General features: G+C 40.7%; 2 protein-coding genes across 4 annotated transcripts in view; one reads left to right on the top strand and one right to left on the bottom strand.

Annotated features, from left to right (window-relative positions):
* NVL (nuclear VCP like) overlaps positions 1-16179 on the bottom strand; it is a 39871-nt gene extending 23692 nt beyond the window's left edge. Inside the window, exons 1-13 of one of the 2 annotated variants that reach the window (XM_041425147.1) lie at positions 16026-16179; positions 13681-13754; positions 13093-13145; positions 12906-13002; positions 11995-12049; positions 11189-11455; positions 10245-10368; positions 9903-9979; positions 9491-9625; positions 7968-8069; positions 5313-5430; positions 4694-4838; positions 2173-2431 (exon numbers count right to left, since the gene is read on the bottom strand). In XM_041425147.1, coding sequence (XP_041281081.1) covers positions 2173-2431; positions 4694-4838; positions 5313-5430; positions 7968-8069; positions 9491-9625; positions 9903-9979; positions 10245-10368; positions 11189-11455; positions 11995-12049; positions 12906-13002; positions 13093-13145; positions 13681-13754; positions 16026-16082 — 1563 coding nt within the window. In that variant the 5' untranslated portion in view covers positions 16083-16179. Of the gene's footprint in view, positions 1-2172; positions 2432-4693; positions 4839-5312; positions 5431-7967; positions 8070-9490; positions 9626-9902; positions 9980-10244; positions 10369-11188; positions 11456-11994; positions 12050-12905; positions 13003-13092; positions 13146-13680; positions 13755-16025 lie in introns of those variants that run through there. The other variant, XM_041425148.1, reaches the window with a different exon arrangement.
* On the top strand, positions 16149-23404 carry CNIH4 (cornichon family AMPA receptor auxiliary protein 4). Of its 2 annotated transcripts, none has more exons than XM_041425150.1 (5): positions 16149-16276; positions 17561-17629; positions 18448-18560; positions 22485-22625; positions 23203-23404. In XM_041425150.1, exons 1-5 carry the CDS (start codon positions 16208-16210, stop codon positions 23228-23230), a joined length of 420 nt encoding a protein of 139 aa, XP_041281084.1. In that variant the 5' UTR covers positions 16149-16207; the 3' UTR covers positions 23231-23404. The 2 variants fall into 2 exon arrangements, with proteins under 2 accessions (XP_041281084.1, XP_041281085.1); XM_041425151.1 differs by lacking the exon at positions 16149-16276 and adding an exon at positions 16331-16349 and having other exon boundaries at positions 17577-17629.
* The last annotated feature ends 4094 nt before the right edge of the window (positions 23405-27498 follow it).

Genomic DNA, 27498 nt, shown 5'->3' on the forward strand with positions numbered 1-27498 from the left:
AACACACTTGTAGAACATACACTTGGATTTAACACCACCAAATTCCAAGACTCATTTCCTCAGCCTGGTTAGACCTGGTTCTGCAATCAGGCCCTGATAAAGTGTGGGCAAACAGGACAGAGATGCAGGGTAATGCTTTTCTGCACTGCCCCGTGTTGCAGACCACAGTGACCAAGGGAGGTTACATTCCCATTTCTCCAATCAGTTCCATATTGGGAATTGAGAAAATATTCTATCAAAGAACTTTAGATCTTCATAATATATGCATCCCTATTCTCATACAGAAAGGCAGTATCAAAGCAAACTGGTATTGCACTACAAATAGAACTGTTTCAGGATTTTCATTATAAAATAAAGGGAGAAAAAATAAATGTAAAAACTCTGTTAAGTTTCAACATTTTTCCTACAGAGTAGAAAGAAAAAGTATCACTTCCTATCAATTTCAGCTAGGATAGCTCTACAACTGACCACAAAGAAATACAAGTGCTTAGGATGCCTGATACTCCTTTTAAGTCCTCCCTCCTCCTCTTAAGAGAGCCATTGAGAGAACCTCTAAAACAGCCAAGACCACTGGGTTTGTTTACTTGAATTGTGTGAACGATTTTTAAAGGTTTTGTATGTTTATTTTTCCATTATAAACATAATACAAGGGTTTTAATGACAATACCCTGTATTAGACTATGTCAACCTCCTGCCAGCTATCAAAACATGGCTTTGTTAGGATTAGACTTCCTCATTCTCAGTGACCCCTTTGATCATGGTGATGTTGATAAAAGCTGCAACTACCTGCCCCTCCCCACTTTCTTCTGGCTACAGCAGGCCCCAGGAAGCACTGGGAGGTATAAGCACCATGCTTATGTTACACTAATACAAAGGCTTACTACTGCTTTTTATACTGAGTCTTGTCATCACAGCACCACTGCTCTCTGACAGCCCTCCTAAAAACACAACCTGAGCACAATGTGCATTTAAGCCCACTTATCTCCAGACAAATATTTTTGAGGCCTGCACATAATGAAGGCATATACAGCACTCCAAATTTTGTGAAGTAGGATCAAGGGTTTCGATATAAAGTTGTTCTGCTTCACTAACCTTCATGTTACTTAGGCCAGAGAATAATGCTGGCACTTGAAATGCTATTTTCTGCAACAGAGATCCAGCTGTGCTGCACTTTCACAGCTCCTCTCTCTTCCCCAAACCTGCTACAGGTACTAGACACCACATGTGATTTACCCCAAGTAATCACATAGCTGGAAGGCAAACAAAGGCTGCATAAATACTTCTAGACTTTGGCTTACTGTAACCCTACCAGGTCAGGGAAGAGCTCCAGGCATAATGACAGACATTTCACTGAGGGCACAGCAAACAGCTGGTGCAAAATACTCAGTTCAAGTCTGATACTTTTAAAATCCTGTTACAGTCAATACACTTTTGAAGAGAGATACAGCCACTCTTTGAAATTCTGCTCTGTTAGAAGACAAAACAGCACAGCACAAACAAAAGAAAAAAATCCCAGGATAAAACCACACCTTGTATAAAACATGAACATAATTTTTAGGATGACTGGGGTTTGGGATCCACTTTTCCAGGCCCATTATATGGCTCATTAGGAGTTACGCTCCTGCCTTAGAAGCTGCCATTTCTAAATCTAAATTTAATATTAGGTTGGCTGTGGATGTTTGACAATTTATGAGTGTCCCAGACTCCAAGGCAAGATGTATTCTATTTACTATCTGTAGGGCAGTTGTCTTCTTTTCAGTGGGCAGTTTTCCTTATCTCTTTCACAACCACTCCTCCTAGCAGGACTGCAGCCACAATTCCAACTGGACTGCTACCAACACCCTGACCAGCAGGGTGTCAGGTTGTGCTCTGACTCTGTCAGTGTTGTTTTAGTTTACTGCATTGTTTATTTTATTTTTTTATTTTCTTCCCTATCATAGAACTGTTATTTCCTGCTCACATATTTTTGCCTGAGAACCCCTTAATTTAAAATGTATAGCAATTCAGAGTTGGGGGGGGGGGGGGTTTACATTTTCCATTTCAGGGAGGCTCCTGCTTTCTTTAGCAGACACCTGTCTTTCCAGTCCAAGACAATGAGTAATGACTTTCATAACCCTGAAATTTATAACAACTCTTCAGATGTTAAAAACACACCCTGCAAGGAACACATACCTTAGGTGGAAGTTCTGGTTGGTTGGTGCCCTCTATCCCCACGATGTCTGCTCCTATCCCTGGGCTTCCTCCAGCTGTGCTCCCCCCAGAGTGTGTGAGCTCCTCAGATGTGATCAGGACCCTGCTGACTGTGCCCATGGCTGCCTCCCGGCACAGCGCCATCAGATCAGCCCCCACGTAGCCCGGGGTGAGCCGCGCCAAGTGACGGAACTCAAAGGACTCCGGGAGCTTCAGCTTGCGACACAAAGTCTGAAGAATTCTAATCAAGTAAGGGGGGGAAAAAAAAGAAAATATAAAGCTGGAGAAAAAGCTGTTACTTTTTTTTTCTTCACATGAAAACAAACAGCATTTAATGTCTCTTTCGGTCCGTATGAACTGAAGTAGCACAATGGGAAGTTTTAGCTCAAGTAGGAAGTAACCAACACTGAAACCCACAGAACTGTGCTATAAACTTCCTGTCACTTCTTAAACAAAACCCAACAGCCTCAACCAGGCATTGCTAGTCAGTAGTTCTGGTAAATTAAGTGTTACAGGTCATCTTTCAACTCTAATATTAAAAATTGTCAGGCTAGGTGTCAGTGTACCATGGAGATGCACACAAGTTACCCACTGATACATTTAACCTAACAACCTAAGGCTGCACTGACTGCTCTATGCCACTTTTTAGAAATTTATTTATTGAAGAACATCTACAACAAGCTGTTCTGCAAGAAGCAAAGGAAATCAGATTGTGTGAGGAGCTCTGGTTTAATCTTCATTATCTTTACCTGACTACTGAAAGCAGAATACAAGAATGTAACAGCAAAGCATCACTTCATTGGGAAAACATTTTTAAAAAGGCAGCACAAACCAAAAAAGTCCAGATCAGTAACATACTTCTACTTCCAATAAAAATCTAGCTCAAATTATTTCTAGATCAAATAATGTAACTACAGAAAAATTGTGAAAAAAACCAAGTGATTAAACTCTTCAAAACTCTAAAATGATAATATATTCCATCTGTTTCCCTCCCCACTAGCAAGTTCCATCATCTCCTTTCCATCTTCATTAGGGATAATAGCCTGTTTCTCAAGATTTTTTCAACCTGTCTGACAAGAGCTGTAGTTAATTGATAGAGTTGAAGTGTAAACAGTTCAGGACTACAAATGGCTCGTTCTGAATTTGCACAAGAAAACACCAGGTAAAGCAAGATCTCCAGGTACACTTTCTCATCTCACTCCACCCCTTAAGGCTGCAGAACCACAACTCAGCAGCTCAAACCTTGCCTTCAGCAAGACTCACTCTGTAAATCAGCACACTGTGAGGACTTATAAGGTCTATGCAAACACTCCATTTTAAAGTAAAGGAACAAGTCAACACCACCATGCTTTCCACAAAACAAAACAGAAAGCAGGAGGAGGGAAGAATTTAAAAAAGAAAATTATCAGTCCCTGTAAGACTACACCTCCAGGAACACAAATACAAACAAACAATAATATGAATGCCTGTGACTCCACTCAAACCTGTGAACAATCTCTACACACCACGATGTCTCTGTCATCCACAACTCCTGTCCTTCAACTCTGTGCTATTTCTGGGAACATCACCATTTGAACATGTTCCTAGGAACCATGAGACAATCACAGGTGACCCATTAGTTCTGCCTCTGACCATCTGCATGTCCTGCCCACAGCCAAGAGGAACACAAATACTACAGGGCAGTAAATCTGGAGGAAGAAGGGAGGGAAGAGAAAAAAAATAAAAGACCCTGGGGGAATAATGGCCTGAGAGCTGGCAAAGTGGGCAATACTGCAAGCAGAAGTGTTTGCCTCTTCAACTTAGGAATATTATTATTTGAGAGTAAGAAACTTATCCTTTAACCTTTCTTTCCTTTCCATAACAAGATAAGCTGTAAGTTTTTCTAACTTCCCTTCCTGTGTTCTTTGCTGTTGAGGAAATGAGTAGCAGTTCCTTTTTAATTAAAAATGCAAAAACTGATTCATTTCTTTTAACTTAGTCTGATAGTCATAGATCTTTGGAGTAAAAATGGACAGTTACACAACACAGGATGACTGCAGCTCAGCTTAATGCCAGACTGGTGTATTTCCATAAGGAATGGAATGGAAGAATCCAGGCCTGTTGCTTTAGGTACAAAGGGGCTTTTCTTAATTTATGTTTCTAATTTAATAGTTACCTAGGGAGCAGCAAAGACAGAATGTTAACTTCCTGAACACGAGAAAAGATAAATTTGATTCCATCATCTGTTCTGTTAAGGCACTAGGAAAGCCATGAACATAATGCTAAAAGCAGATCTCCACACAAGAAATGAAAATACTCCAAATGTAGGCACAGCTAGCAAGACAAACAGGTGCTCACTTAATGTCTTCTGCAACTTTTCAGTGTGTGCTGACCCACAGGTGTGTACAGGTGCAAACAGAACTAAACACAATAAAGTACTTTTCCTTAATTTGTATGTTAACTTACACATTATTTTCTTATTTATCAATATATCAAAAAGAAAGTTTAACTTGACAACACATACTTCTCTCTTGCCCCTTCATCTGGGATCCCTAAACAAATTTCTCTGTCAAATCTCCCAGCTCTCCTCAGTGCAGGGTCCAGGGAGTCAGGTCTGTTTGTTGCTCCAATAACAAGGACCTGGGTAGTGGCAGCCACATTATTCAAGTCTAAGGGAAAGAAGGAATGAAGTCAGTGCACATACTCACTGTCCAAACTTCACTCCCATATCTGTGGTACTGTGTTTCTGCAGCACATGACAGTAGTCAGCAGAGATAAACTAATCAGTCAGACCGAACTGCTGTTCATCTTTGCCTTTAGCTTGTATTTTGCACAATTAAGCAAAAATTTAAAAATTAACATACTCATTAATTATTAACAAATGTAACAGGTTCCCCCATTATTTCTGTTTATACAACAGACAGGCTTATATAATGCTGTACAGACCACTGTGAAAATATTGTAGTAACACCCCTTCAAAGTTATTATGATCTTCCCACCACTCCCCATGCAAACTGCGTCAAAACAAGAAAAATTATTGCCACTATCTCCTCTCAAGGAAGCACAAGTCACTACTGAAGGGAAGCAGACAGTGAGCCTGATAATTCTAGTCTGTTTTTAGCACAGCTGTTCCTGAAACTCACCATCCATGCAAGTCAGGAACTGAGCTACAATCCTCCTCTCCATGTCCTTGGATGCGACCTCTCTCTTCGGGGTGATGGCGTCGATCTCGTCAATGAAAAGGACACAAGGAGCACTGGACTAAGGAGCAGGGCAGATTCTTCATTACAAACTCACACTGACAGAGTGTATTACAAGAAAGAGATGTTTCAGGTTTTCTGATCTGTGACTCCTACTGGAAATCTGCTGTACAGTCAAGTCCTGGAACAATTCTGTTGTTCTCGCTGATAATCTGGAGAGTCATTATGAAACTTCACTGATCTGAAGCTATGGAATAATTAAGGCATGAGACCTTAAATTTAAGACAGTCTCTAAACACTGTCTAAAATTTAAATATACCTCTGTAGACAGTCTCTAAACACTGTCTAAAATTTAAATATACCTCTGTGTTGCCTTATGTTTTCCCTAAATATTCCATTGTGACTGCCTGCTGAAATCCATAAACGAAAATCACACAAGAAAGGTGTGTTTGGGTTTGTTGTTTGTTTTGTTAGTGACATTAGAGCTGTGGAATTTCAAGAGTAGCATTATTGACACACAGAATGAAACAAAAGGAGCAGTAGGTGGTCATGGAGCTTCAAGACTACTACAGAGCCCAACCACGTTCAAAGAGTAAAAATGAGCAGTGAGAAACTCCCACAGGTGCTCTAAAATTCCATTAACTTTATCAAAAGCCAACAATAATGCAGATGAATAATTAGTGTAACTAATACAGCTGATGTAAGATCATTAATATTCCCAAAAAGCACTAGTAGTGCAAAGGGATACTGTGAAAAATGTGTATTTCATGATTGGCTTTTCGCAAATATTAAAATAAATATTGTATGTGTTATCTTAGAAAGTTATGCTGTATTAATTTTTAAAGTAGTGTGTTAAATATATTTTTACATTATAACATAATGTAAAAATAGAAACTATGTATGTGGGATATTTTTTTAAAGAAAGGAATGAGGTACTCGCACCAAGATAGCAGCCACAGGACGCCTAAATCTTTCAGAGAAAGAGGATTTCTTGATCTCTTATCAGAATAAACTAACTTCTTCCTGCCTCGCTCAGCCATGAAGATTCAGATTTCAGGATTCAGAGGAAGAAGCTGACACTGACCAGACAGAATCCTTTGTTTGAATGGAATTATGCATCATGTATGAGGTGTATGAATATGCAACAGGCTATTGCTTTTAAGGGTTAATCCTCTGTTAACGTGTGTCCTTTTTCGGGCTTATTTTGCCCAGAAAGAGGTACCCGGAATGTCCGTAACTCTTTGGGTTTTTTTGTCTCGTACTGTCCTAATCCAAATTGTCCACATTTTTACTACCCTAATTATAGTACTATTTTTATAACCATTTGATTACTATCAAACTTTTAAAATTTTAAAAACAAGCGACTGGCTTGTTTTTCACAGACACTTAAGGAAAACACCGGAATCTCGTTCCCAAAAAGTCCCAGGCAAAAAGCCCGCGTGGCTCCCCCGGGAACCGGGCAGCGGCTGCGCCATCTCGCGGCCATTCCTTCCCCTTCCCGCCGGCACCGAGCGGGAAAGGCGCCGCAGATTCCCCGGCGCCCAAAGAATGAGGAATCTTTATTATTGTCTTTCCCCCTGCACGAAAACTGCTGCCAAAACTAAGCGGGAAAACTACTCAAGGGAATGTAGGGGACTATCAGGAAGGCAAGAGATTTTATTTTAGGCGTATTTGATGCCATAGATGGTGTTTCTGTAAAGGTAATTTAGAGCTACCTCCCCTTGGTCACTACACATACAAAACATGTATCATTTCTAAAAACTCCTTGTCATAACCTATGTAGTTTTATTCTAAACAACTTCTTAACGAGGCTCTCTAAAAATTAAAATTTTTAGAAATTTTAGAGATTTTAGAAATCAACAGTAAACACAGCAAACAGCTTTGCAAACCACCTTTTTGCCATGTTTAGGGGCATACTTTAAATACCTACAAACAGTTTTGGGGGAGAGTAGAAAACTAAATAAAGTCAGAAAACCAGAACATTCTCAGAGGTCAAGAACTGACCTCATGAAATAAAACATCAGCCCCATACTAAATACTAGAAACATCTACATTTCTTTAAATTAAAATTATCTCAACCTGTCTTGTTCTTTGCTTCCTACTACATCCAGAAGCCACACCAAAGCAAGACTTCAACTTTAACTTTTCTCCTGCTCTTATCATGTTTGTTCCAAATTTTCTGCTTTCTACCTAGACTGCCAAAGCCTAAAATCCCTCATATTCATTCAAATTCCATGCCATACAAAACCAGCAAAAAAAAAAATAGCACAATCCCCTTGTCACAAAATAGCACAATGAACTGCCCTTAATTTTTTTTTTTTAATATATCAAGCCAAGCAGATCCAAATATGCAAATAATTTATGTTGCTCTCTTTACATCGCTATGATGAACCATCTTTTGTCAAGGCTCCAGAACAGTAAGCTTTGTGCTCTGTGAGATCATGACAGTACAATGGGTCACAGAAGGGACACAAGTCGTGTGTAGCAGGATAGAGATTCACTCACATTTACTCAAATTCAAACCACAGCAACAAAGTAGGAATCTTCACAAAGAAAAAGACAAACAATTCACAGAGCTCTTTCCAGTGGGTGCCTTACCACAGCCTGCTCAAACAGCTCCCTCAGTTTCTGCTCAGATTCCCCTGACACTCCAGACACAATCTCTGTTGCTGCCACCTTCAACATTGGGAGCTCCAGCTCCTGGAAGAAACAAGGAACATTTTATGATATATCCAGAGGTTAGAAATGCTGGCTGCCCTTGAGGACAAACATTTTTCACTATGACATCTTTTAAACCTACAAATTACATACTCAAGACCTAACCTTTAGGAATTTTTAAAAAATATAAGGAACATCCTCCAGCTTAAAATGGGTAACAAAGCATTTCTTAGCAGTGTGGAAGGTATTCCCCAGCAGGTTTGGTTCCCAGAGTCCTGTTCCAGAAATATCTGTGCAGGATTGTACAGTAAGACACTTGTAAAGCTCACACTCAAAGCTTTCTGCTATTAAAAATAAATAAATACAACTGCAGTTTTAATGGACAGTTGTGCCACAAGTTGTTGCAGCCTATTTCAAGCTCTTGGAATTACATATAAAACAAAACTATCCCTAATTTAATATATAAAAGAAAATGAACCCTAATTTATGCAACTCAAGGCTACCAGAGACTCTGTGGTGCTCAAAGAAGATAATTTGACTAAAAGAGCACTACTGGAAATCTCTTATCTAAGAAAAAAAAAATTTAAGAAGGAGTCATTAAATTTATTCAATCTCTGAAGTTTTTCACTTGAGACATGCTTCTTTCCTCAAATGTAGTACCCTTCCAGCATACAAATACTTACTGAAAAATTAAGTATCAAATTATTCAAAGGGTTCCATTTTACAGTAAGGCATTAGAAAGAAAACATCTAAATATTATTAATTAAAGCGTTTGAAACAATGTCAGAAGGGTGTAATCAACATTTCAGGAATAAATTTCTTTATCTGCACTAGAAAAGTCAGTAATTTACATGCATCTAAATTTAAGGTTATAATCAGTAACATTTAAGGAACAACTGTATTAAAGAAAAGGAAATGTCCATGGTTATCACTGAGAGCCTTAGAAGTCCTTAGATTTATATCCAAAAACAGGAATAGTAGCACAGCAGCTTCACCATCACCCCAAACTATCAACACCAGTAGTGTCATGTGCTCTGAAAACATCAGTATGACACAGGTAAGGCAAGATCCAGTTTTGGAATTCAGAAATCAGCTGTTTAACAACCAACAGAATCAATGTGAACAATGTAAGGTAGTAAGGTAGAGTCTAGATTTGAAACAGTATGGTAAATTTTGGTGAATTTAACCAAATTTATCTTTCATTTATGTTCTTTCTGTTCTGGGAATGCCTCAAAACAGTTAAATCACAGATAAAACCTTGTCACCACGACTCTTTATGTATGAGGTTCTATCAAGTAAAGATTCAGGTAGAATTCAAACAAAGAAAGTATAGATGAACATATTTCAGACTATCACAGGATGGCTAAAATGAAAAGCTCTAGTCTCTTCTGAAAGAATATTAATCTCTTTCCTCTAAAAGTAACTCAGAAAAGGAAGAAGCAGTAAATGTGAAGCCATCTCACCCCAGCAATTGCCTGTGCCAGCAGTGTCTTCCCACACCCAGGGGGCCCATGCAAAAGAAAGCCCCGAGGTGGAACCACCCCTAAGTGGGTGTAGACCTCAGGGTGACGGATGTGAAGGAGCATCTTGCATATTTCCTGTTAAGAACAAGAGAAATCTCCATTTAAATTGCAGAAAATAGTATTTGCTATTCTTATAAGACAGGGGAAAATAAAACAAGTTCTGTTTAACAATCTGAATTGAATGACTGCTTAAAGAAAGATTAATTAGAGAAAAACCAACAACCTTGCTGTTGGTAAAAGCAGCTTTACTCAGTGCCATGCACATGAACTCTGCAATATTTCTTCTCTGTCATTTTTCATGACACATTTTATTCAGTGCATCCTGTAGCCCACCAATAAAATTTTAACTAACCTTTAATGTTTCATCATTGCCTCCTACATCCTCAAACTTCACTGAAGGGTGGTAAAGCTCTGACCCCTTATTTCTCACTGTTAAGGAGGAGAAAACAAAAAATTAGCCATGGTATAAATTGTATTTGCCAATACTGAACAAAATGTACTCAGAATAAACAAAAAGCTGAGCACACAGAGTAATATTATTTTTTAGCAGTAGACACAGGACTGCAATATTATTCTAGTACAACAGTAAGGGTAAATTTGTTTAAACAAGTTTAAAACTGCCTGGGGTCACTTCACTGCACATCAGAAAACACTTCTCTTTGTTTGGAGTAACACACCAAAAATAACTTCTCACCTTTCTTAAGTAACATGGATTCAATTTCTCCATCTACATCTGGAAAATCTCCTTTTTTTCTTTTTGCTCTCCTGCCCTTTGTCTTCTTTCTTTCACTCTCCAAGACAGAAAATTCTGTTGATTTCTAGGACATAAAACCAGAATTATATAGACAAAACCTCCCAAGTCAGTGAACTTCTGCAAAAACTTCAAAGAACAAAATGGGTGTCTATGATGCTTAACTTACACAAATTAAATAAATAAAGACAAGCAATACAGGAACTTACACCTTTTTGCAGAAACTCTTTTTCGTATTTAGGATTTGCCTTATTTTTAAATGAGTTGATTACAATAGTCACTTTTTTTTTTTGTTAAGAGAACATAGTAATGAGCAAAAAACCCAAACCCAAACCAAACAAACCCCCTCAAAACTACTAACCAAAATCAGACACCAGTTATTTGCATGCCATGGAGGAATCCAATTTGGGCATGAATACAACTATACAAATGTATTTACTCCACTGGAAACAATTTTTATTTCTAGTAAGTCACAAGGGGGTGTAAGAAAATGTTATTCAGTGGTAACACAAGTAAAGTGCATGTGAGAGAAGGACTATTACAGGATAAAAAAAATAAAAGGAAGTTTCCTCTTTTCCCCAGGGTCACTAAGACCTAACCACTGGCTAAGGAAAACCGCCTGCTGTGGCTGCAGCAAGCCACAGGCCAGGCAGGCTGGTCACTGGCAAATGCAATAAATAACAGGTCAGTATGGGCTAAATAACTTTTCTCAGTATGGGCACTAATCTGGGCTTCCTTGATACTGAGAACTACATTTCCCTCAAAAAAACTCTGGAAGAAGCTCATTATTTGGTGACTTTCCACCTTCCGTACAAACACGTTTGAAATGTGCCAATTCCATTCATGCATCTACTTGGAACACCCTGGGTTTGTGAAACACAAAGTACCTCAGAAATCAGTTTCTTTTCCTCCCCTTCTCCATCCTCAGAAAGGTCAATGAAGAAGTCTTTCCCATCAGGAGTTTTATCAATGAACCAGTCACCATCAGAGATTCGTCCTTCACCTCTGGATTCTGGAGCGAGGGTGCTTGTTTGAGGTGCTGCTCTCACACGAGGAGAGGTCTCCACTGGGTCATTTTTTGGAGTGGATGGAACAGAATCAGGATTTCCTTTCTTGTACAAGCTCAGCAGGGAGCTGTTCATGTGATTTGTAGACTGCAGATTTACACATTTGTAAAGAAAATACACGGCACACGTTTTAACTTGGATTATTTATATTTAGAGGTCAATGAAAACTATTTCTTAAACATAACTCAGCATTACTGCTCCTGGAGAAAATAGGCAATGCATCTTCCAACTCACTCCTCTGCAAACCAAATGACTGCATAGAAACCTGCATGTGCTGGCTGAAGGGGCAGCAGCCTTTGCAATTTACCCTGGAATGACTGCTGTTAATGGGCAGGCACCTCCTTTGGCCGTAGTTGGAGATGTCAGTTCCTTCAATCACTTCACCCCTTTGATAGCCAAGTCCTTCAGGCTCTCAGTGTGCCTTCCCAAAAGTGATTCCACACCACAAGTTCCTCTTTTTCCCCTCAGGAAACAACCTCCTTCCAGCTCCACAGATTCTCAGTTGGAACTGCTAACTCTGACTAGACCTTATCTCTATCTCCCCTTTCAAACTCTTCAAGTGCAATTTCACAAGATAGAATCATATATTTTACAAATACAAACAATCATAATAAAATACAACTTACTAGATCTTCTGGATAATCATCATAGTCAGAGTCATCTGTGCCACTTCCAGTAGTGCTTAACAGGGAAGGAAGACAAAAACTATTAATTTATCAGAGCAGAACTGCCAGTGAGACATCTGTAAAATAAAACAGAAGTGATTTCTACAATGTGGTTCCCCATAATCGTGGTATGTATAGCCTAATGCTGGAGAGAAATTCCTGACTCCCATGCTCTCAATCTTCTAGTATGAGAAGTTGAAAAATGCATCTTTTCCAAGTGTGATGAGTTGGATCAACTTGTCTTAAAGACAGACCTATATAAAAGTGATGCAGTTCACTATGATTCAGTTCACCAAGGGAAATAAGAGCAAATCACTGCTGAACCAGACCAATCCTCCTGACAACAGTGTCCTACTTTCCCATGAGATCCTTAATATCTGTCCCAGGTTGGAGAAAACACAACACTCCATGAGATTACAGACAGGGTTAGGAGTCAGGAAATCTTCATCCCAGTCTCACACCCACTGGTGATTTACTCTGAACAGCCTGCCTGGTAGTCTCACCTCTCAGATGTGGCCAGTATCTCTCACACCCAAAAACGATTAAGAACAAAACCAAGGAACTGACACACATGAGGAAGAGGGCATTAAGTGGAAAACTATCAAGGAAGCCATAAGGTTGTCCACTAATTCAGGGCTGTATGTTCCCCACAACAGAGAAATCATGATTGATGACTGGCTCTAATATCTGCTTGTCTTCAACACTAAAAAAAAAAGTTTCCAATAACTACAGGTAACTTCTGAAGAACACAAGCCTATGGGATCCACCTGCACCCTTGAAGCAACCAAAATGTAATAAACCAAACCCAGAAAGCTTTAAAGAACTGGTAACAGCAATGGCATTATTAATTTAGTAGTAGAAACCCTTCTTACTCATTTTTCTCTTGCTGTCTTGCTCTTTTTGCCACATGTTCAGATTCTAAAACAGCCAAATCTTCGCGGTCTTTTTCATTACTGATTATTTCAAACACTGCAAGAAAAAGTTCAACCATGTTAAGAATTCACAGCCAAAGCACAAACAAAGAACTGGGCATCTTGGACACTGTATTAACAGATCTACCTTTTGCAACTTGTATTCTAAAGGCATTTCTTTTTCTTCGTCCATAATCTACACTGAAAAAAACCAAAATAAACAGGTTACACCAACTGGTTTTTCTTTCAACATAGTGACATTCCCAGTGGAAAAAAGTACACAGAAAGTAGATTCCCAAGCTTCCACACAGGTTCTTATTAAAAACTACCCGGGCAAAAAGGTGATTGTCCTGCTGAGCAACTGAGTAAGGTATTAATTAGTGTCTTACTGCATCCTCTGTCCCTCCCCCATGTCTGCACTGAGGTGTTACTTTCCCTCACATTTTAAACCCCAACATGCTGCAATGAATCTGCAGCTTTTTATTTAAAACAAGAACAACCAAAAATATCAACCCATAAAAAACCCAAACCACAGCTAGGCCTTATAATGCCAATGCATTAATTAAATATAAGTCATTAAATATATCAGCAAACAATCTTACTGCTCCAATCAACCTCAACAACTGGTAATGAAGTAACACAAAGAAAATTATAACTTTCATAATTAATGCAATAGAACAAAATAATATATTCTACATTTTGAACACAGGATACAAGAAGACAAATGTTGGCTCACCTGTAGGTTTTCTGCAAATCAGATGCTAGAATTCCAATGTCAACATACTGCCCACATTTACTACTTGCAAGGTACTGAAATGAAGAATTTTAAGCAGGGAATAAAATCTCTGTCAATCACTTCACCAGAACAGCTTGACCAAATATGCCTATTTCAAATTCTGCCCTCCTTAAAAGTTGAAATGAGAATCAGAATCAGCTTTCACTGCCTTGCAACACCCCAGGCAATATTTCCCAATGAAGTGGGAAATGCTTTTTAAAGCACAGACTACTGGGTAGCTCTGCTTCCAGGGAAACGGCAGTAGCCTACATTTGGTGGCTTCTGCTGGGTCAATTCTGTTGTTTTTATTTAGAAAGAAAGCTAAAAAGCTGACTTTGTAGCCCACACACCATCTTATTGTCTTGGTTCCCCTCAGTAATCCTCCTTTTGGTTTAGATCTCCTGCCCTAAAAGTGAAACCATCTATATGAATCAGCACGGATACTCTCATAAGAACAACTTTAATCTTTACAAGACATTTCAGAGAATACTACAGAGAACTATGTTAATAAAGTGAATTCTCTCTTTCAAGCCTTTTTATTGCTCTGACAGCACCTAATCCAACCCATTTTCAAACCCCAATTATGAAAGTGTGAGAAAATGTACTAAATTTCAAGTACAACTGTACTCCACTTGCTTTCTTCCCCTGCTCTCCAAATCAGCAGCGAGAACTTTTGATACCATAAAGATGGATTCCTTCTTGAAAAAGAGGAAGAAAATACAGAATCTGGTATCACAAATGTCACAGCAAGGAGGATTTCAAACCCTCATTTAAATTAATATATACTCTATACAAAACAATCAAATTGAATACATATTTAGCTTTTAAAATTATGCTGCACTTCAGATCACCCATGGGCACCTCCTGCCCTGCAGGAAACATCAAGGCTACCATAAACCCAGCTGGGTTTTCCACCTTGGAATAGTCAAGACACTCAGTGTGATCTTGTGAATTAAACCAAGCAGTCACTGTCCCATTTTAAGGAATTAGAAGTGGAGTACATTTTTACAGAGGCTCAGAAACCTGGTGTTCAAGGTGCAAAGTCATTATGAACTACCACAGGATGTGACACAGCACTTGAAGGAATCACAGTTTTCCCGTTGTTCCCACACGTATTTGGGAAGTAATCCCATTCAGCCCTTTTCTCAGCTGTTCACTAAAATCACTGTAAGTTTCCAAATACAAACAGCATTTGCCAGTGTCACAGAACTGCAGGATCACTTAGATTGGAAAAGACCTCAGAGATCATCGAGTCCAACCCATGACCATGGCACTGAGAGCCACATCCAGTCCTTCCTTAAACACCTCCAGGGATGGTGACTCCACACCTCCTGGGCAGCCCATTCCTATGTTTAACCACCCCTTCTGCGAAGGAGTTCTTCCTAAGGTCCAAATACATACAAATATACACACACATATATTTACATACACATACCTATGTACCACGTGCATATACATACACACCTATATATCCACATATATATACACAGGCATATATACAAACAGATACGCACCGTGTCTGTATATATACACACATATAAATATATATATATATGAATTTTTCATATATATATATATGAATACTTTGAGTATTCATACGAATACTTTGAGTATATTTCCTTTTCCCTATTCATTTCACACGTGAAGCAGCTGCAGCCAGCCTCAAGACCAGAGCTACTAAAGAGGGCAGAAAAATGACACAAAAAAAAAAAAAAAAGACTTTACAAAAAATTAAAATAAAAAAAATAAACTCTGCGAAGGAGTTCTTCCTAAGGTCCAAATACATACAAATATACACACACATATATTTACATACACATACCTATGTACCACGTGTATATACATACACACCTATATATCCACATATATATACACAGGCATATATACAAACAGATACGCACCGTGTCTGTATATATACACACATATAAATATATATATATATGAATTTTTCATATATATATATAAATACTTTAAGTACTCATATGAATACTTTGAGTATATTTCCTTTGCCCTATTCATTTCACACGTGAAGCAGCTGCAGCCAGCCTCAAGACCAGAGCTACTAAAGAGAGCAGAAAAATGACACGAAAAAAAAAAGACTTTACAGAAAATTAAAATAAAAAAGATAAACCAATGGACCTTTCCAAAGCCCTTTTAAGGGCTTTCTAAAGCCCTCAGAGGCAGGCCCGGGGTTGGGTGTTGTGCCACTGAGCGGGCCGGATGCTCAAGGCCGCTCAGCCAAAGGCGGATACACGGGTCGCCCGGCGGCTGCCGGTGCCGGGGGTGCCCCGGCGGGCGGGCGGTACCTGCTTGATGCGCTGCTTCAGCCGGGGATCGGAGACGCGGCCGGGCCGGCACCGCATGGCCGCCACTCCGCCCGAGAGGGAACTCCATTTCCCAGCGTGCCTCGCTGCGCGGGCCCGCCGGGGCGGGGCGGCGCCTACGGCGGCCGGGAAGGCCCGAGCGCGGCGGGCGCGGCGGCGGCGGGATGGAGTCGGTGGTCTTCATCTTCTCGCTGATCGACTGCTGCGCCCTCATCTTCCTCTCCGTCTACTTCGTATCCTGCTCCTGCGGCGCGGGGAGCGCGGCTTGGGCAGGGAGGAACACCGCGCCGGGCCCCTGAGGCGCCGGTGGGCTGAGGGCGGCGGGGCGGGGGCTGAGCTGGGCGATGGCCGCGGCCGCGGGGCCCGGAGCTGCGGGGCGGGGCTGGCGCGGGCTGGGGGGAAGGGGACACGGGCTGGTGGGGGCTCGGCTGAGGGGACGCGGGCTGGGAGGGCAGGGGCTGAGGGGACGCGGGCTGGGGGTGCTCGGCTGAGGGGACTGGGCTGGCTGAGGGGACGCGGGCTGAGGGGACTGGGCTGAGGGGACGCGGGCTGAGGGGCCCGGGCGCGGCTGAAGGAGGCTCGGGGCCTGGAGAGCGCGGCCGGCGGGGTTTGCAGTGCGAGGGCGCCGTGCTGGCTGCGTGTGCTCGGGGCTGCGAGGGGCTCGGCAAGCGGCCTTTCCATGTTCTTTTGTTAGGGGCTGGCCCGCAGTGTTGCACAGATTTGGCTTCTTTTCCTTACTTTTCTCGATAAAGGAGAAGTGGCTTTCTTATCCCTTTTTTTTTTTTCTTTTCACGTTCTTTCAGTCCTGATGGGATTTTTTAGGAATTTCCCAGTTCTTCTAGCAAAACCAATTAAAAAAAAAAAAAAATCATCCTTGAAGGATAAGTTGTTTGTTGAAAAATGAGCAGACTTTACCCATTTTTTAGGAATAGGAAAAGGATCTCTTAGTGTTCATTTCCTCGGAGAGGTGCACACATGCATCCTAAGCCTTTTTTGAGAGGACTTTTCTGTCTGAAATATTCATATTTTTTTCAGTCTCCAAGTTCATTCAGTAATGAATGTTACTCTGTTATTTCCTAGCAAAGAATTAATTAATTCAATGTTGTTGTAAATGTTGGGGGGGAAGTAGATTCACTGCTTAAAACTGCACAGTTTTGTGAGAGTTTAAAAGTGCATTAGCATTTCCTGCTCGGTAAGTTTTGGTTTCAAGGGTTGTAGTAACAATTTTGATACTAAAATAACTGAGTTTGCCTCCCTGGTCTGTTTTAAGCCCCGAACTGAACTTTAGCACTTGTGCAACAGTTGCCCTTGGGAATACATAATAAAATCACTTGGCCTGATGATAAAATATAGCCAACACTTCTATCTAAGATAGGAGTGAGTTGTGACTAATTGAAATGTGCCTTGGGCAGGGCAGTGAATGCTGAGAGCAGAGGGTTGCCCCCAGTTTATTGGCTAAAAGTAAAGCTTTGTGTATTCTGAATTAGCATAATGTGTTTCCTTATCCTAAACTTCAGATAATCACGCTTTCAGATCTGGAATGTGACTACATCAACGCTAGATCGTGCTGCTCCAAGCTCAATAAAGTAAATTGTTCTTCTTCACATTTGCTGTGGTTTGAGGAAACCACATCCTTCACCTGAGCATTGCACATAACTGGGGTGTGATGGGTATCTGAGGAGCCTTGGTTGCCAGTATTTCAGTATTTTGCACGTGTCTCTCATTTCAGCCTGCTTGTCTTCTTTTTATTTTTTTTTTTTTTTTGGATGTCCATCTTTCAGCAAATTCCATTACCAAAGTACCATTTTAAATGAATCTGCTTAAAACTCTTAGCATTAAATCAGTGTGGCCTACCCGTGTGTGTGTTCACTTTGATTTAAAGGGATTTTTTTCCTTAGTGTGAGAGAGAATGGCACAGGATCCTGTCAATCCAAGAACGTGTGATTGCCAGGGGCTGACCCAGTTTTATGATGCCAGTTTTTATATTGATCACCTTTCTTATCTGTTCCAAGCCTGGGGCTGTTTGTGCAGGTTTTAATTATCTGAATCCCTAAGCCCACTCCTCTCTGCAGTGACTTCAAATGAGCTCTTTCTGCTTTCTCAGTTCTCTTTCTTGAACACTTGTGTAGTGTAGTTGTGTTCAGACTGTGCTGCTCCCCAGAAATGTTTGTGATACTTGGAAAAAGCATCTCTGTTACAATATCTCAGGGCTTGATTTCTTCTTACTTGTGTGGAATCTTCCTGAAGGTCCATTTGTCCACACTGTGATGGAACCACATGGCCCTGCTGTCAGTTTTTCAGATTTTGCATGGTTATAATCAGACTGCAATCCCAAATAGATGTCTTTTTCATAAAGGAATCTACATTTGTGCATGTAACTCTTTCCTCTTTCCCCTTTTTGCAGTGGGTGGTGCCTGAGGTGATTGGCCATGCTGTTGTCACGGTATTAATGCTTATTTCATTGCACTGGTTCATCTTTCTCCTTAACCTGCCAGTGGCCACGTGGAATATTTATAGGTAAGTGCTCGAGGGTTTGTGGGTTTCTTTGTAGCACTGTTACTAGTTTAGCTTCAAGTGTAGTACAAAGATGAATGACATGTTATGGTGAGGTGTTTCAGTTGCCTTCTTGAGCTGCTAACAGTCTTCATTGATCAAACTGGCATAATTTGTGACAAGAAAGCCAACAGTGTAAAGAACATGGAACTTTTGGCTTTTGCTTGCATTCTCTTTAGTGCCCAGAAATCTCCATCTGTGGGTCATTCCCAAATTCACAGGAAATGATAGCAGATTAATTGGGATTATGAAATAGTACTGAAAACAGAGTTAATAATGTTTTCATGCCATTCCTGATAGTGCTGTCAGCATAAAAGTGTTTAGGTTGGCGTGGCTGATGGTTGTAAAGCCATGGGGCTGTGTTGTACCCTGCACCCTCCTTCATGTACTGACTTGTGCCTTCCCCTCATCTGCACTGGTTTTGGCCTCCCATTGGGAAGGTTTGCAGCCTTTTCACCCTAGGACAGCTGTCAGTGTCACTGCTCTTTGTGCACTGGGCTGCCACCCTTGGAAAGGTTTAGTTACCAGTGGGAGATTCCTTGTGGCAACACTGGGACTGTCAGTTCAATCCATGTTCTTTCTCTCTGATATCATTTGGTGTGTGGAGAACTGACCCTTCAAGGTGTTTAGCTGATGGAGACTGGATGTGGATTTGTCACAAATGATCTCCAGTCACTATACTGAGGGAGCCCAAGAGCCCAAATGTTAAATGCACAGGTTTGGAAAGCTGGCTGTAATTCTTGTTTGCCTGAACCTGCCAGGGCTCACTGTTTGCAGGGATGGGTTGAGTTGCTGGTGGAATTAAAGAAGTTTCACAGCCCTTATTGAAACAGAGCTGAGGATCTCTGTACTGATAACCTGATTGGGCAAAATAGCTGTGCTGTTTAAATTTTGATAAACATCACCCTTGTTTCCTAGAGAACTACCAGCAAAGCCTTCAAGTGTTTATAAGCTGGATAAATATGAGACAGTATAACTTTATGCTTAATAAATAAATGTTGCCTAAATAGACACGCACAGGGCATGGTTCTGCCTGGTTTTGTTTGCCCCTCTCTATGTACAGCTGTGACCTGTAGTGACCAATATTTGCTTTGGGATCTGCTGGCAAGTTTAGGGTTTGATGTTTCACTTAGGCAAGGCTGAGACACCACAGACAGAATGCATTTTCTTTGAAGCTGTCAAAATTTCTTGTGCTGGTTACCACCTGGCTGCTTCATATTTTGTACTTCTATTAATTTTTAAAGTAGGCACTTGCTTTCCCCTCTGAAACTGGTTAGAAAGAGTTTTAAAAGAGAAATTATTTCTATTTGTACACATCAGGCAGTAAGCTTTGATTGCTGTTTTGTGTTGACAGCTCTCATTTTATATATGTCTTACACCACGTAAATATTCTGAATATCCTGAAATCCAGGATTGTTTCCTTAATTTTAGATGTGCAGTGTAGGCAATAAGAAGTCAAAATCTTAGGCCTGGATCACTAATCCTCCCTTCTTTCTGTGGATCAAGGAGTTTCTCCCACATTAATATCATGGACTATCCCATCTCTAGTGAAGGAGTTGGAGGCCTGCGAAAGCAAGTGTGGGGTTTAGCATTTTCAGCTCATTAGGAAGTGCAGGGATAGCACCAGGAGTAATGGGTTCAAAGTAAAAGAGGGGAAATTTAGGTTAGAAATACAGAAGAAAAATAATCCTGTTGAGATTGAAGAAGCCCCTGCTTTGCAGTGTAAGTAGGAAAGGTAGGATAATCTCTTCCCCTTGTTCACTTTTCTTTAAAACCTCCTTAATCCCAGGCAGCCCTGGCTTAATTTAGTGATTCTCTCAAGGATTTCAGTGAGAGGAGAGAGGTTTTGTGCAGGAAGGGTATCAGAAACAATCCTGGGAAGGATAAATTAGTCAAAAACAGCATCCAGAGAGACTTCCAAACATGTTTCTTGTAACATCCTACGTGTTCAGCACACTCATATGATATTTAACCCTTTTTTGATGAATTTTGTAGTGTCTCCAGTTAGACAGTTTTGTCTTGCATTCTCCTTGTTTTAAAACTCAAAGGGAAGCATTCAGCTTTTTTTTCCCCTTCTTTGTTATGGAGATCTCCTTGAAAGAATAGGTCAAAATAATGAGATTCTTGCCATGCCTTTAAGAAGATAAAACTGAAAGAATGAAAATAAAAAAATCTTTACAATTCACTGAAAATTCTGGTCAGAGCTTCTACATCCCTTTAAAAATAGGGAAATCTAGAGGGAAGTGTCCTGTTGCTGTGGTAGCAGCTTCCACTGAATGGAAGTCCTGGAGGCACTACTATGTATATTTATTAAAGCTGACAGTTTACTTGTTTGCTGCAGAAGTTTTTTTGCTGTGTAGAGGATGAGAGCTGGCTTGAGCTGGGTTTGTCAGCATCCAGCAGCACTGTATCCATGGCTCATCCTTAGATACACAATATGGGCTGTCCTGCCCTGTGAGCCTGTTGGAAGAAATGCCTCACAGCTTATGCAATTAAGCTGCATTATTTAAGTGTCACCATTTTGTAAAAAAGCAAAATTAATGCACGCTGTCTTTATGGCACTCATATCCCAGACGTGTAAGAAAATTCCTCATTCTGTTTCTAGGATAAATTGGTACAGGAAACATGTTCCTCCTTTTATTCCAATAAAATGTGTTACATTACCAGGAAATGGGCAGTAATTTGTGCTCTAACACTAAACACAGAACAACCATTCAAAACTTCAAATTTAGAAGGGAATTTCAAACTGAAGTTATTTAACATGAACTATTTGTAATGGGACACAACTGTATTTGGTTTTGGTCAAATATGCTGCAGTGTTTTCAGTGCCTCTGTGAGAGATGACTACTGTGGGCTGAACTTTTTCTTTCCCAATGTCCTACTGCTGCTAGAAAACCTCCCTGAGGTTTGTTCCCTTTCCTGCCCCTCCTTTATGGAAATTAATGTTGTAGGAGGTGGGGAGGTGTCTTTTGGTCTACAAGTGGTGCCATCGGAGTATATGAAGAAAGTTGAACAAGTGTTCTGTTCTGAGACCATGTTTCTGCTCCAGCTTTAAGACAAAGAGTTAAATTCCTGCATGGAAAGAGTCTGGTTCCAGGAAGGTAGAGCCTGTACAACATCTGAGTGAAGTTCTGGCCTGAGCTCAGCTGGAGTGAGAACTTCATGTTCTCCCATGTGCTCCCTCGAGAAATTCTGCTGACAGGAGAACATGCTGCTGGCTCAATTGTCACAGGACATAAACATTTGGTTTGCTGGTTCCATGCTTCCTTGGCTTACATTCCACTTGGCTTCACTCAACTTTTGTTCTCATGTGGGTTCTGACAGCAGAACCTGACATCTTCAGTTCTGCCCAAATCACCCTGTCGGCCTCGGTGTCTGTGCTGAGGTGTCCCAGGATGGCTGTGACAGAGGCAGGACTAACAGCACAGGTCCTTGGCCTGTGACCACTGGAGTTTGTGATTTTCTCTGAGAGGTTTTTTGCTAAATAAATTACTAATTCTTAGTTACATTAGATTATTTTCCAGTCCCTTTCATCTAATGCATCTTTCCAGTGTGTGGGCATTTTCCCCATGACAGCAACTAACTGTGAACAGCAATTAAAACGAGCTGGAATTGGCTATTTCCTGGAACCTCTCTCATTTATATGTGGGGAGATGGGCTGGTGTTTTTAGTACTTCTTGTTCTCTTATGATTTGTGGGTTGTACTGGCAGAGATAGCTGCAATATCCAGAACTCCCTTACCTTGAATTGTGAAACAGCTCTTCAGATGAAAGTCCTTTCTTGGCAAGCTTTTCCCTGCCTCTTGCCCTGACACTCCCTAACGTTTGTTTTTGTTTGGTTGGGTTTTTTTTGTTTTTTTTTGTTTTTTTTTAATTCTTTAACTTTCAGGTACATTATGGTGCCAAGTGGAAACATGGGAGTATTTGATCCTACAGAGATCCATAACCGAGGACAACTGAAATCACACATGAAAGAAGCCATGATTAAGCTGGGCTTTCATCTGCTCTGTTTCTTCATGTACCTTTACAGGTTAGTTTCAAAAATTGCTCCCAAGCAACAAAGGGATTGCCTGCCAGCTATTTTTATCTCCTCTGTTCCACTGGTGTAATTGTTGGTATCCATGTCTTAGCTTTTTGCATCCTGCTCAGCCTTGGTAATATATTTTGACAGCTATCTCTGGGCTCATTATATGCCTTTATTCATTCTGATCAAACACTGTTTGGATACTCAGGCTATTCCTTAATCTCAAAACCACAAGTACAGCCTAAAGAGTTGCATGCTTTCAGCACCTGCAGTAGTAAGTGACCCGTTTAGAAAGGAAATACTCCCAAGCACCAAGTTTATTTTACAAGTTGTGTTTTTAAAAATGAAGTTGGTCTGGCTGAGTTACAAATAGATGTGTTCTGTGATAAGGCTGCAGAGCTGCTGTTCCTGTGCTGCAGTGTTGCTTCTGCAGCCTTGTCTTCATAAGCAAAGCACACAGCAGGGGTGCCTTGACTTTCTATTTCAGGCTCTCTCCGTGCAGCTCTCCCATGACAGTGAGAGCTGCTCCTGCTTGCACAAGCTTCAGTAATCCACTGGTATCATGTTTTCTGTTTTGTCACAGTATGATTCTGGCTTTGATAAATGATTGAGAAGTTGAAAGAGAAGCATTAGCTGCCAGATTGGGTCATCACTCCAGTGACTGGTTGTGGAGCCACAGACACCTCCCGAACACACCTAGATCAGTGTCGTCATGCAGTATATTTTTCCTCTTTGAACAAGAAATATTTTTCTGTATTTTTAACATAAAATATTTTCAAAAGGCATTGGATCTGTGTAGCAGTTGTTTTTGTTCCTTTACAAGCCAAACTTCTGGAGCTGCTGCTTCTGTAAGATGAAATCCTTGCTTACAGAAGTGACCTCACAGGAATTAAACGGTGATAAGGGAAACTTGTTTCAGCAGCATTAGCTAATGATGGTTGTTCCAGAACACGTCCAAGCGCAGCAGTGATACCTGATTCTTGCTGAGAGGTGTCAGGATGAGACTTTGGCTGCCAAGCTGTCCTATCAGAGCCTAATTTGAAGGAGCACTTGGAACAGATTTCAGAGTGGAACAGGAGCACAGCTTGCATCTTTGTGTTGGTATTCTTTCCAGACAAAAATCAATGGAATAAAAATTACATTTTCCTCCCTTTCCCCACCCTGCTGCAACAATCTACATGAAGTCTTGCATTTGGATGGATTAAGATCCCTTTGCTGGATATGACACTTGTGTGTAAGAGTGCAGATAAACATGATTAATACTTGCTTTTTCCCTTCAACTCCTATTTTGTCATTGAAGTGCATCATGGACATCCAGATAAAGTAAAGATCGTATTGCACTGGGGTGGAGTTGGTTACAGAGCAAAAGACTATCTGCAGTTGCTACTCCCTGAACCTGCTGCTTGCACAGCCAGTGGGCTGAAACCAGAGTCTGTCTAGCTCAGGGAAATGGTCTGCTAACCCATAACCCCAGTCACTCCAGTTCTGAGGTGACTCTGCTTCAGTGATACCAGCAGGTTCTCTTTGTGCAGCTCTTGCATCAGCGATAAGCATATAAACCTGAGTTTGTACCCTCACTGTCCAATAACTGTCTTTAAGTTTTTATATGTGCTTGGGAATGGGTCTCTTGGAACAAACACATCAATTAAAACACTTACAAAATATACTTCTGTAATTACATCCGAAAATTTATGAGCTTTTTTAAGTACTTGGGGTTTCAGTGTACAGCTGAAGTCAACAATTGTTTTCAGGGCTAGCCATAAAAAGGCAATACTGATGCTTTATTGCTGTAGGTAACCTTGTGTTCAGTGTTTGTTCTAGGAGAAGTTTGGCTTTAAATTTTTGATGGATGGAATCCAAGTTAAGCTGTGTTAAAGATGAATGTTGAAAATTGTGCTCATTAAAAAAGTAACGAAAGAAACAGCTACTGCAGCTGGATGACACTGACTACCTGACAGCACAACATCAAACTACACAAAGTACTGCCCTGTAAAGCCCGCAGCTGGATGACACTGACAGCACAACATCAAACTACACAAAGTACTGCCCTGTAAAGCCAAAACTCTGAGAGGAGGTGGGTCTGGAGAAAGGAGAGCAAAAAAAACTTCTAAAGAGTAGAAAGTCAGTAACTTTTTTAGCAGATTGTGGTATACAATTAAATGACTTTATTTGTGTGTGAAAAAAACCTACTGCACGTATTTTGGGTGTTGGAAGAAAGGGCCTAAGTCAGGTCCTTGCTGTACTGCTGACAATAGATACAGTTCACTAAACTTGTTTCACACTGAGAAACATGAGCATTAACCTCATTTCATTTTAAGTCCATTACTCAAAATAGCAGCTTGTATTCTGAGAACATGATGAATAAGTTCTGTTCACTTATATCCAAAAACTGATTATAAGACTTGTAAAAACCTCAGCAGCAGGTTTCAGAGACTACAATTCTGCTGAATGATTACACTGGTAATGTTGAAGCCTTCTTACTGTACAGGGTCAGTGCCAGCTTCAAAAGAGATCTTCAGAAAAAATGTATTTGTAATAGCTAAAAACATGATTAATTAGCAAGAAAGAGGAACACTGCAATTATGTGACTCCTAGGAGACCCACAGAGCACAGAAATTCTTATGGTGGTAAGAAAAAAACCCCAAAACTCTCTATTTTTCAGCATGAGAACAAGGTAATTTAAATCCAAGCTTATCATACAGAATTCAAGACAATAAGAAACTTGAGATGGATTTTTAAAAAAGGATTCATCTGACTATCACTATAAATCGGTGTGAGGTCAAATACAGACTCCTTCCTGTCCACTCAGACTATTTCCCTTTGGGCTCGAGGTATTCAGGTAGAACTTTGTGAGGCACCATGAGCCATGGTTGATAGAAAACTCCTAATCAGTGAAAAGAAATCAGTCCTGCAGGGATTCCGACTTTCAACTGATGTTACTGAGCCCTTTTCCTCACCCACAATCTGCAGCTTACAAAGATGACCATCTTGCCTCAGTGTTCAGAGATTACACAACACAGTTAAGAACTGTGCATTTGGGGGTTAGTTAAAATGTGTAGAATTTCATGTTTCCCCCAATTAATCATTAGTTACACTGTTGTTTATTGAACCTTTTTAAAGGAATATACTTCCCTTTTCGATCTAGTAAATGACTGGTTTGATTTTCTGAAATGGTTCTGTGTTACGGAACATGCTTAATCAGTGGTCTGACCAGTAGTCCTAAGAGCAATTCTACATGCAGGTTAACAATCAACCAGAAATTCTGATAAGCCCAAAAGGGCAAATCTTCATCTGTTCAGGAATGTCAGCTTGATTCCAATTCTTCTTACAAGAAGCTCTCTAGGATTTTGTTGTACAAGTGCCAAAAGACCATTTATGCCTTTAAGTACAGGAATAATGGACATTGGAGGTAGCAGCAGGAAAATCTGGGCTAGGTATTATGAACCAGTTGTCAGCACATTCACCACCTTAGCTCTGGCAGAAACAGAGGCATACCAACCCTTCAGAGCATTACAGTTCTTTAAAAGTGAGGAGACAACGGGCACTGCCATCCTTCTGGGATGAGGTGCCAGCCCTGGCACATGTGAGGCACACAGGGAGGTGACCAGGCAGCACAGAGAGCAGGGACAGTGTAAGGAAGGGCTCTTCTCAGGCAGAGTTTAGGTTTAAGCTGATTAAGAAATGCACATCTGCTCTCAGGTTCATTGTGGAATTTCTTTCTAAAATAATTCAGATTATTTCAAAACAAACAAAAAAACAAAAAAAAACCACATTAAAAAACCAAAACATTAAAATAATTCCGATTATTTCAAAACAAACAAAAAAACAAAAAAAAACCACATTAAAAAACAAAACAAAATTTTAAAAAACCCCCAAAAGTATCAAAACCCAAACCCACAGGACTTAAGTGTAACAAAAGCTGAAAAGTCACAGGCCCGAAGAATTCATATCCCTGTTTCCCTTGCACACTTCTGACCTGTTAAAGGCAGACAGGACGGCAGATGAAGCACAGCTTTTTTTTTTTGCTGGGTTTGTCAGTAATTTCCTTCATCTGCTGTGTGAATAATTCATGGCTGAAGTGGGTCTGCAACCCAAGAACCCTCCTGCAAGTACCAGCAGCCAAGGGAAGTGGCACAAAGGGGGACAGGCAGAGGAACAAGGCACATCCCTTCTCTTGGCAGCTGCATTTAAGCCATAATTATCTGTGTGCTGCCTAAGCTGTAAGGGAGAGAACAAAGTTAATACAAAGGTGCTACTAGAAGGAGTGAAGGCTTCTAATCAATAAGTAAAAAATTCAAAAATTGAATGCACATCAGCAAAAGGTTTGGAAAAGCTACAGGGAGTGGGAATCCAGGCACAACTTTTTAACACAACGTAAGCTAGAGCTGAATAAAAAGGCGGGACAAAGATGATGTTGTGGTTTGAGGCACAGGGAGGAGGGACAAGTTAGAGGGAACACAAAGGCAGGAGACCCAAGTACTTCAGGAGCACCTTCTTACTATCAAGTATCAAAAAACCCCATAAAACTCAGAGATCACCTACAGCAAGCAGCGTGTGGTACTGAAGCAAGCTGCAGCGTTAAGGAATGACGGAGTTCAGGGAGCCTCAGGGGAGCAGATGTTGAGCAAGTGAGATAAGCACAGCCTGGACACGGCAGGTCGGGTGCTAAAGTACAGCACAGACAGGGCTGAGGTGGATTAGAGGCAGAGCCCGGAGAGCCTGAACACGGCTCTGAGTGACTCAGCTGCAGCTACACTGCCACCAATTCATTGTCCTAGCCAGGAAGTGAACACTATGGAAGAAATCTACAATTAACGATCCAGAAATTAACATCCAAGTCAGTCATATAAGTGAAGTTAGGGAAACTAAGAACTATTCA

Source organism: Onychostruthus taczanowskii, unplaced genomic scaffold (assembly GCF_017590055.1).
Source record: "Onychostruthus taczanowskii isolate IOZ18803 unplaced genomic scaffold, ASM1759005v1 scaffold87, whole genome shotgun sequence".
Classification (NCBI taxonomy): domain Eukaryota; kingdom Metazoa; phylum Chordata; class Aves; order Passeriformes; family Passeridae; genus Onychostruthus; species Onychostruthus taczanowskii.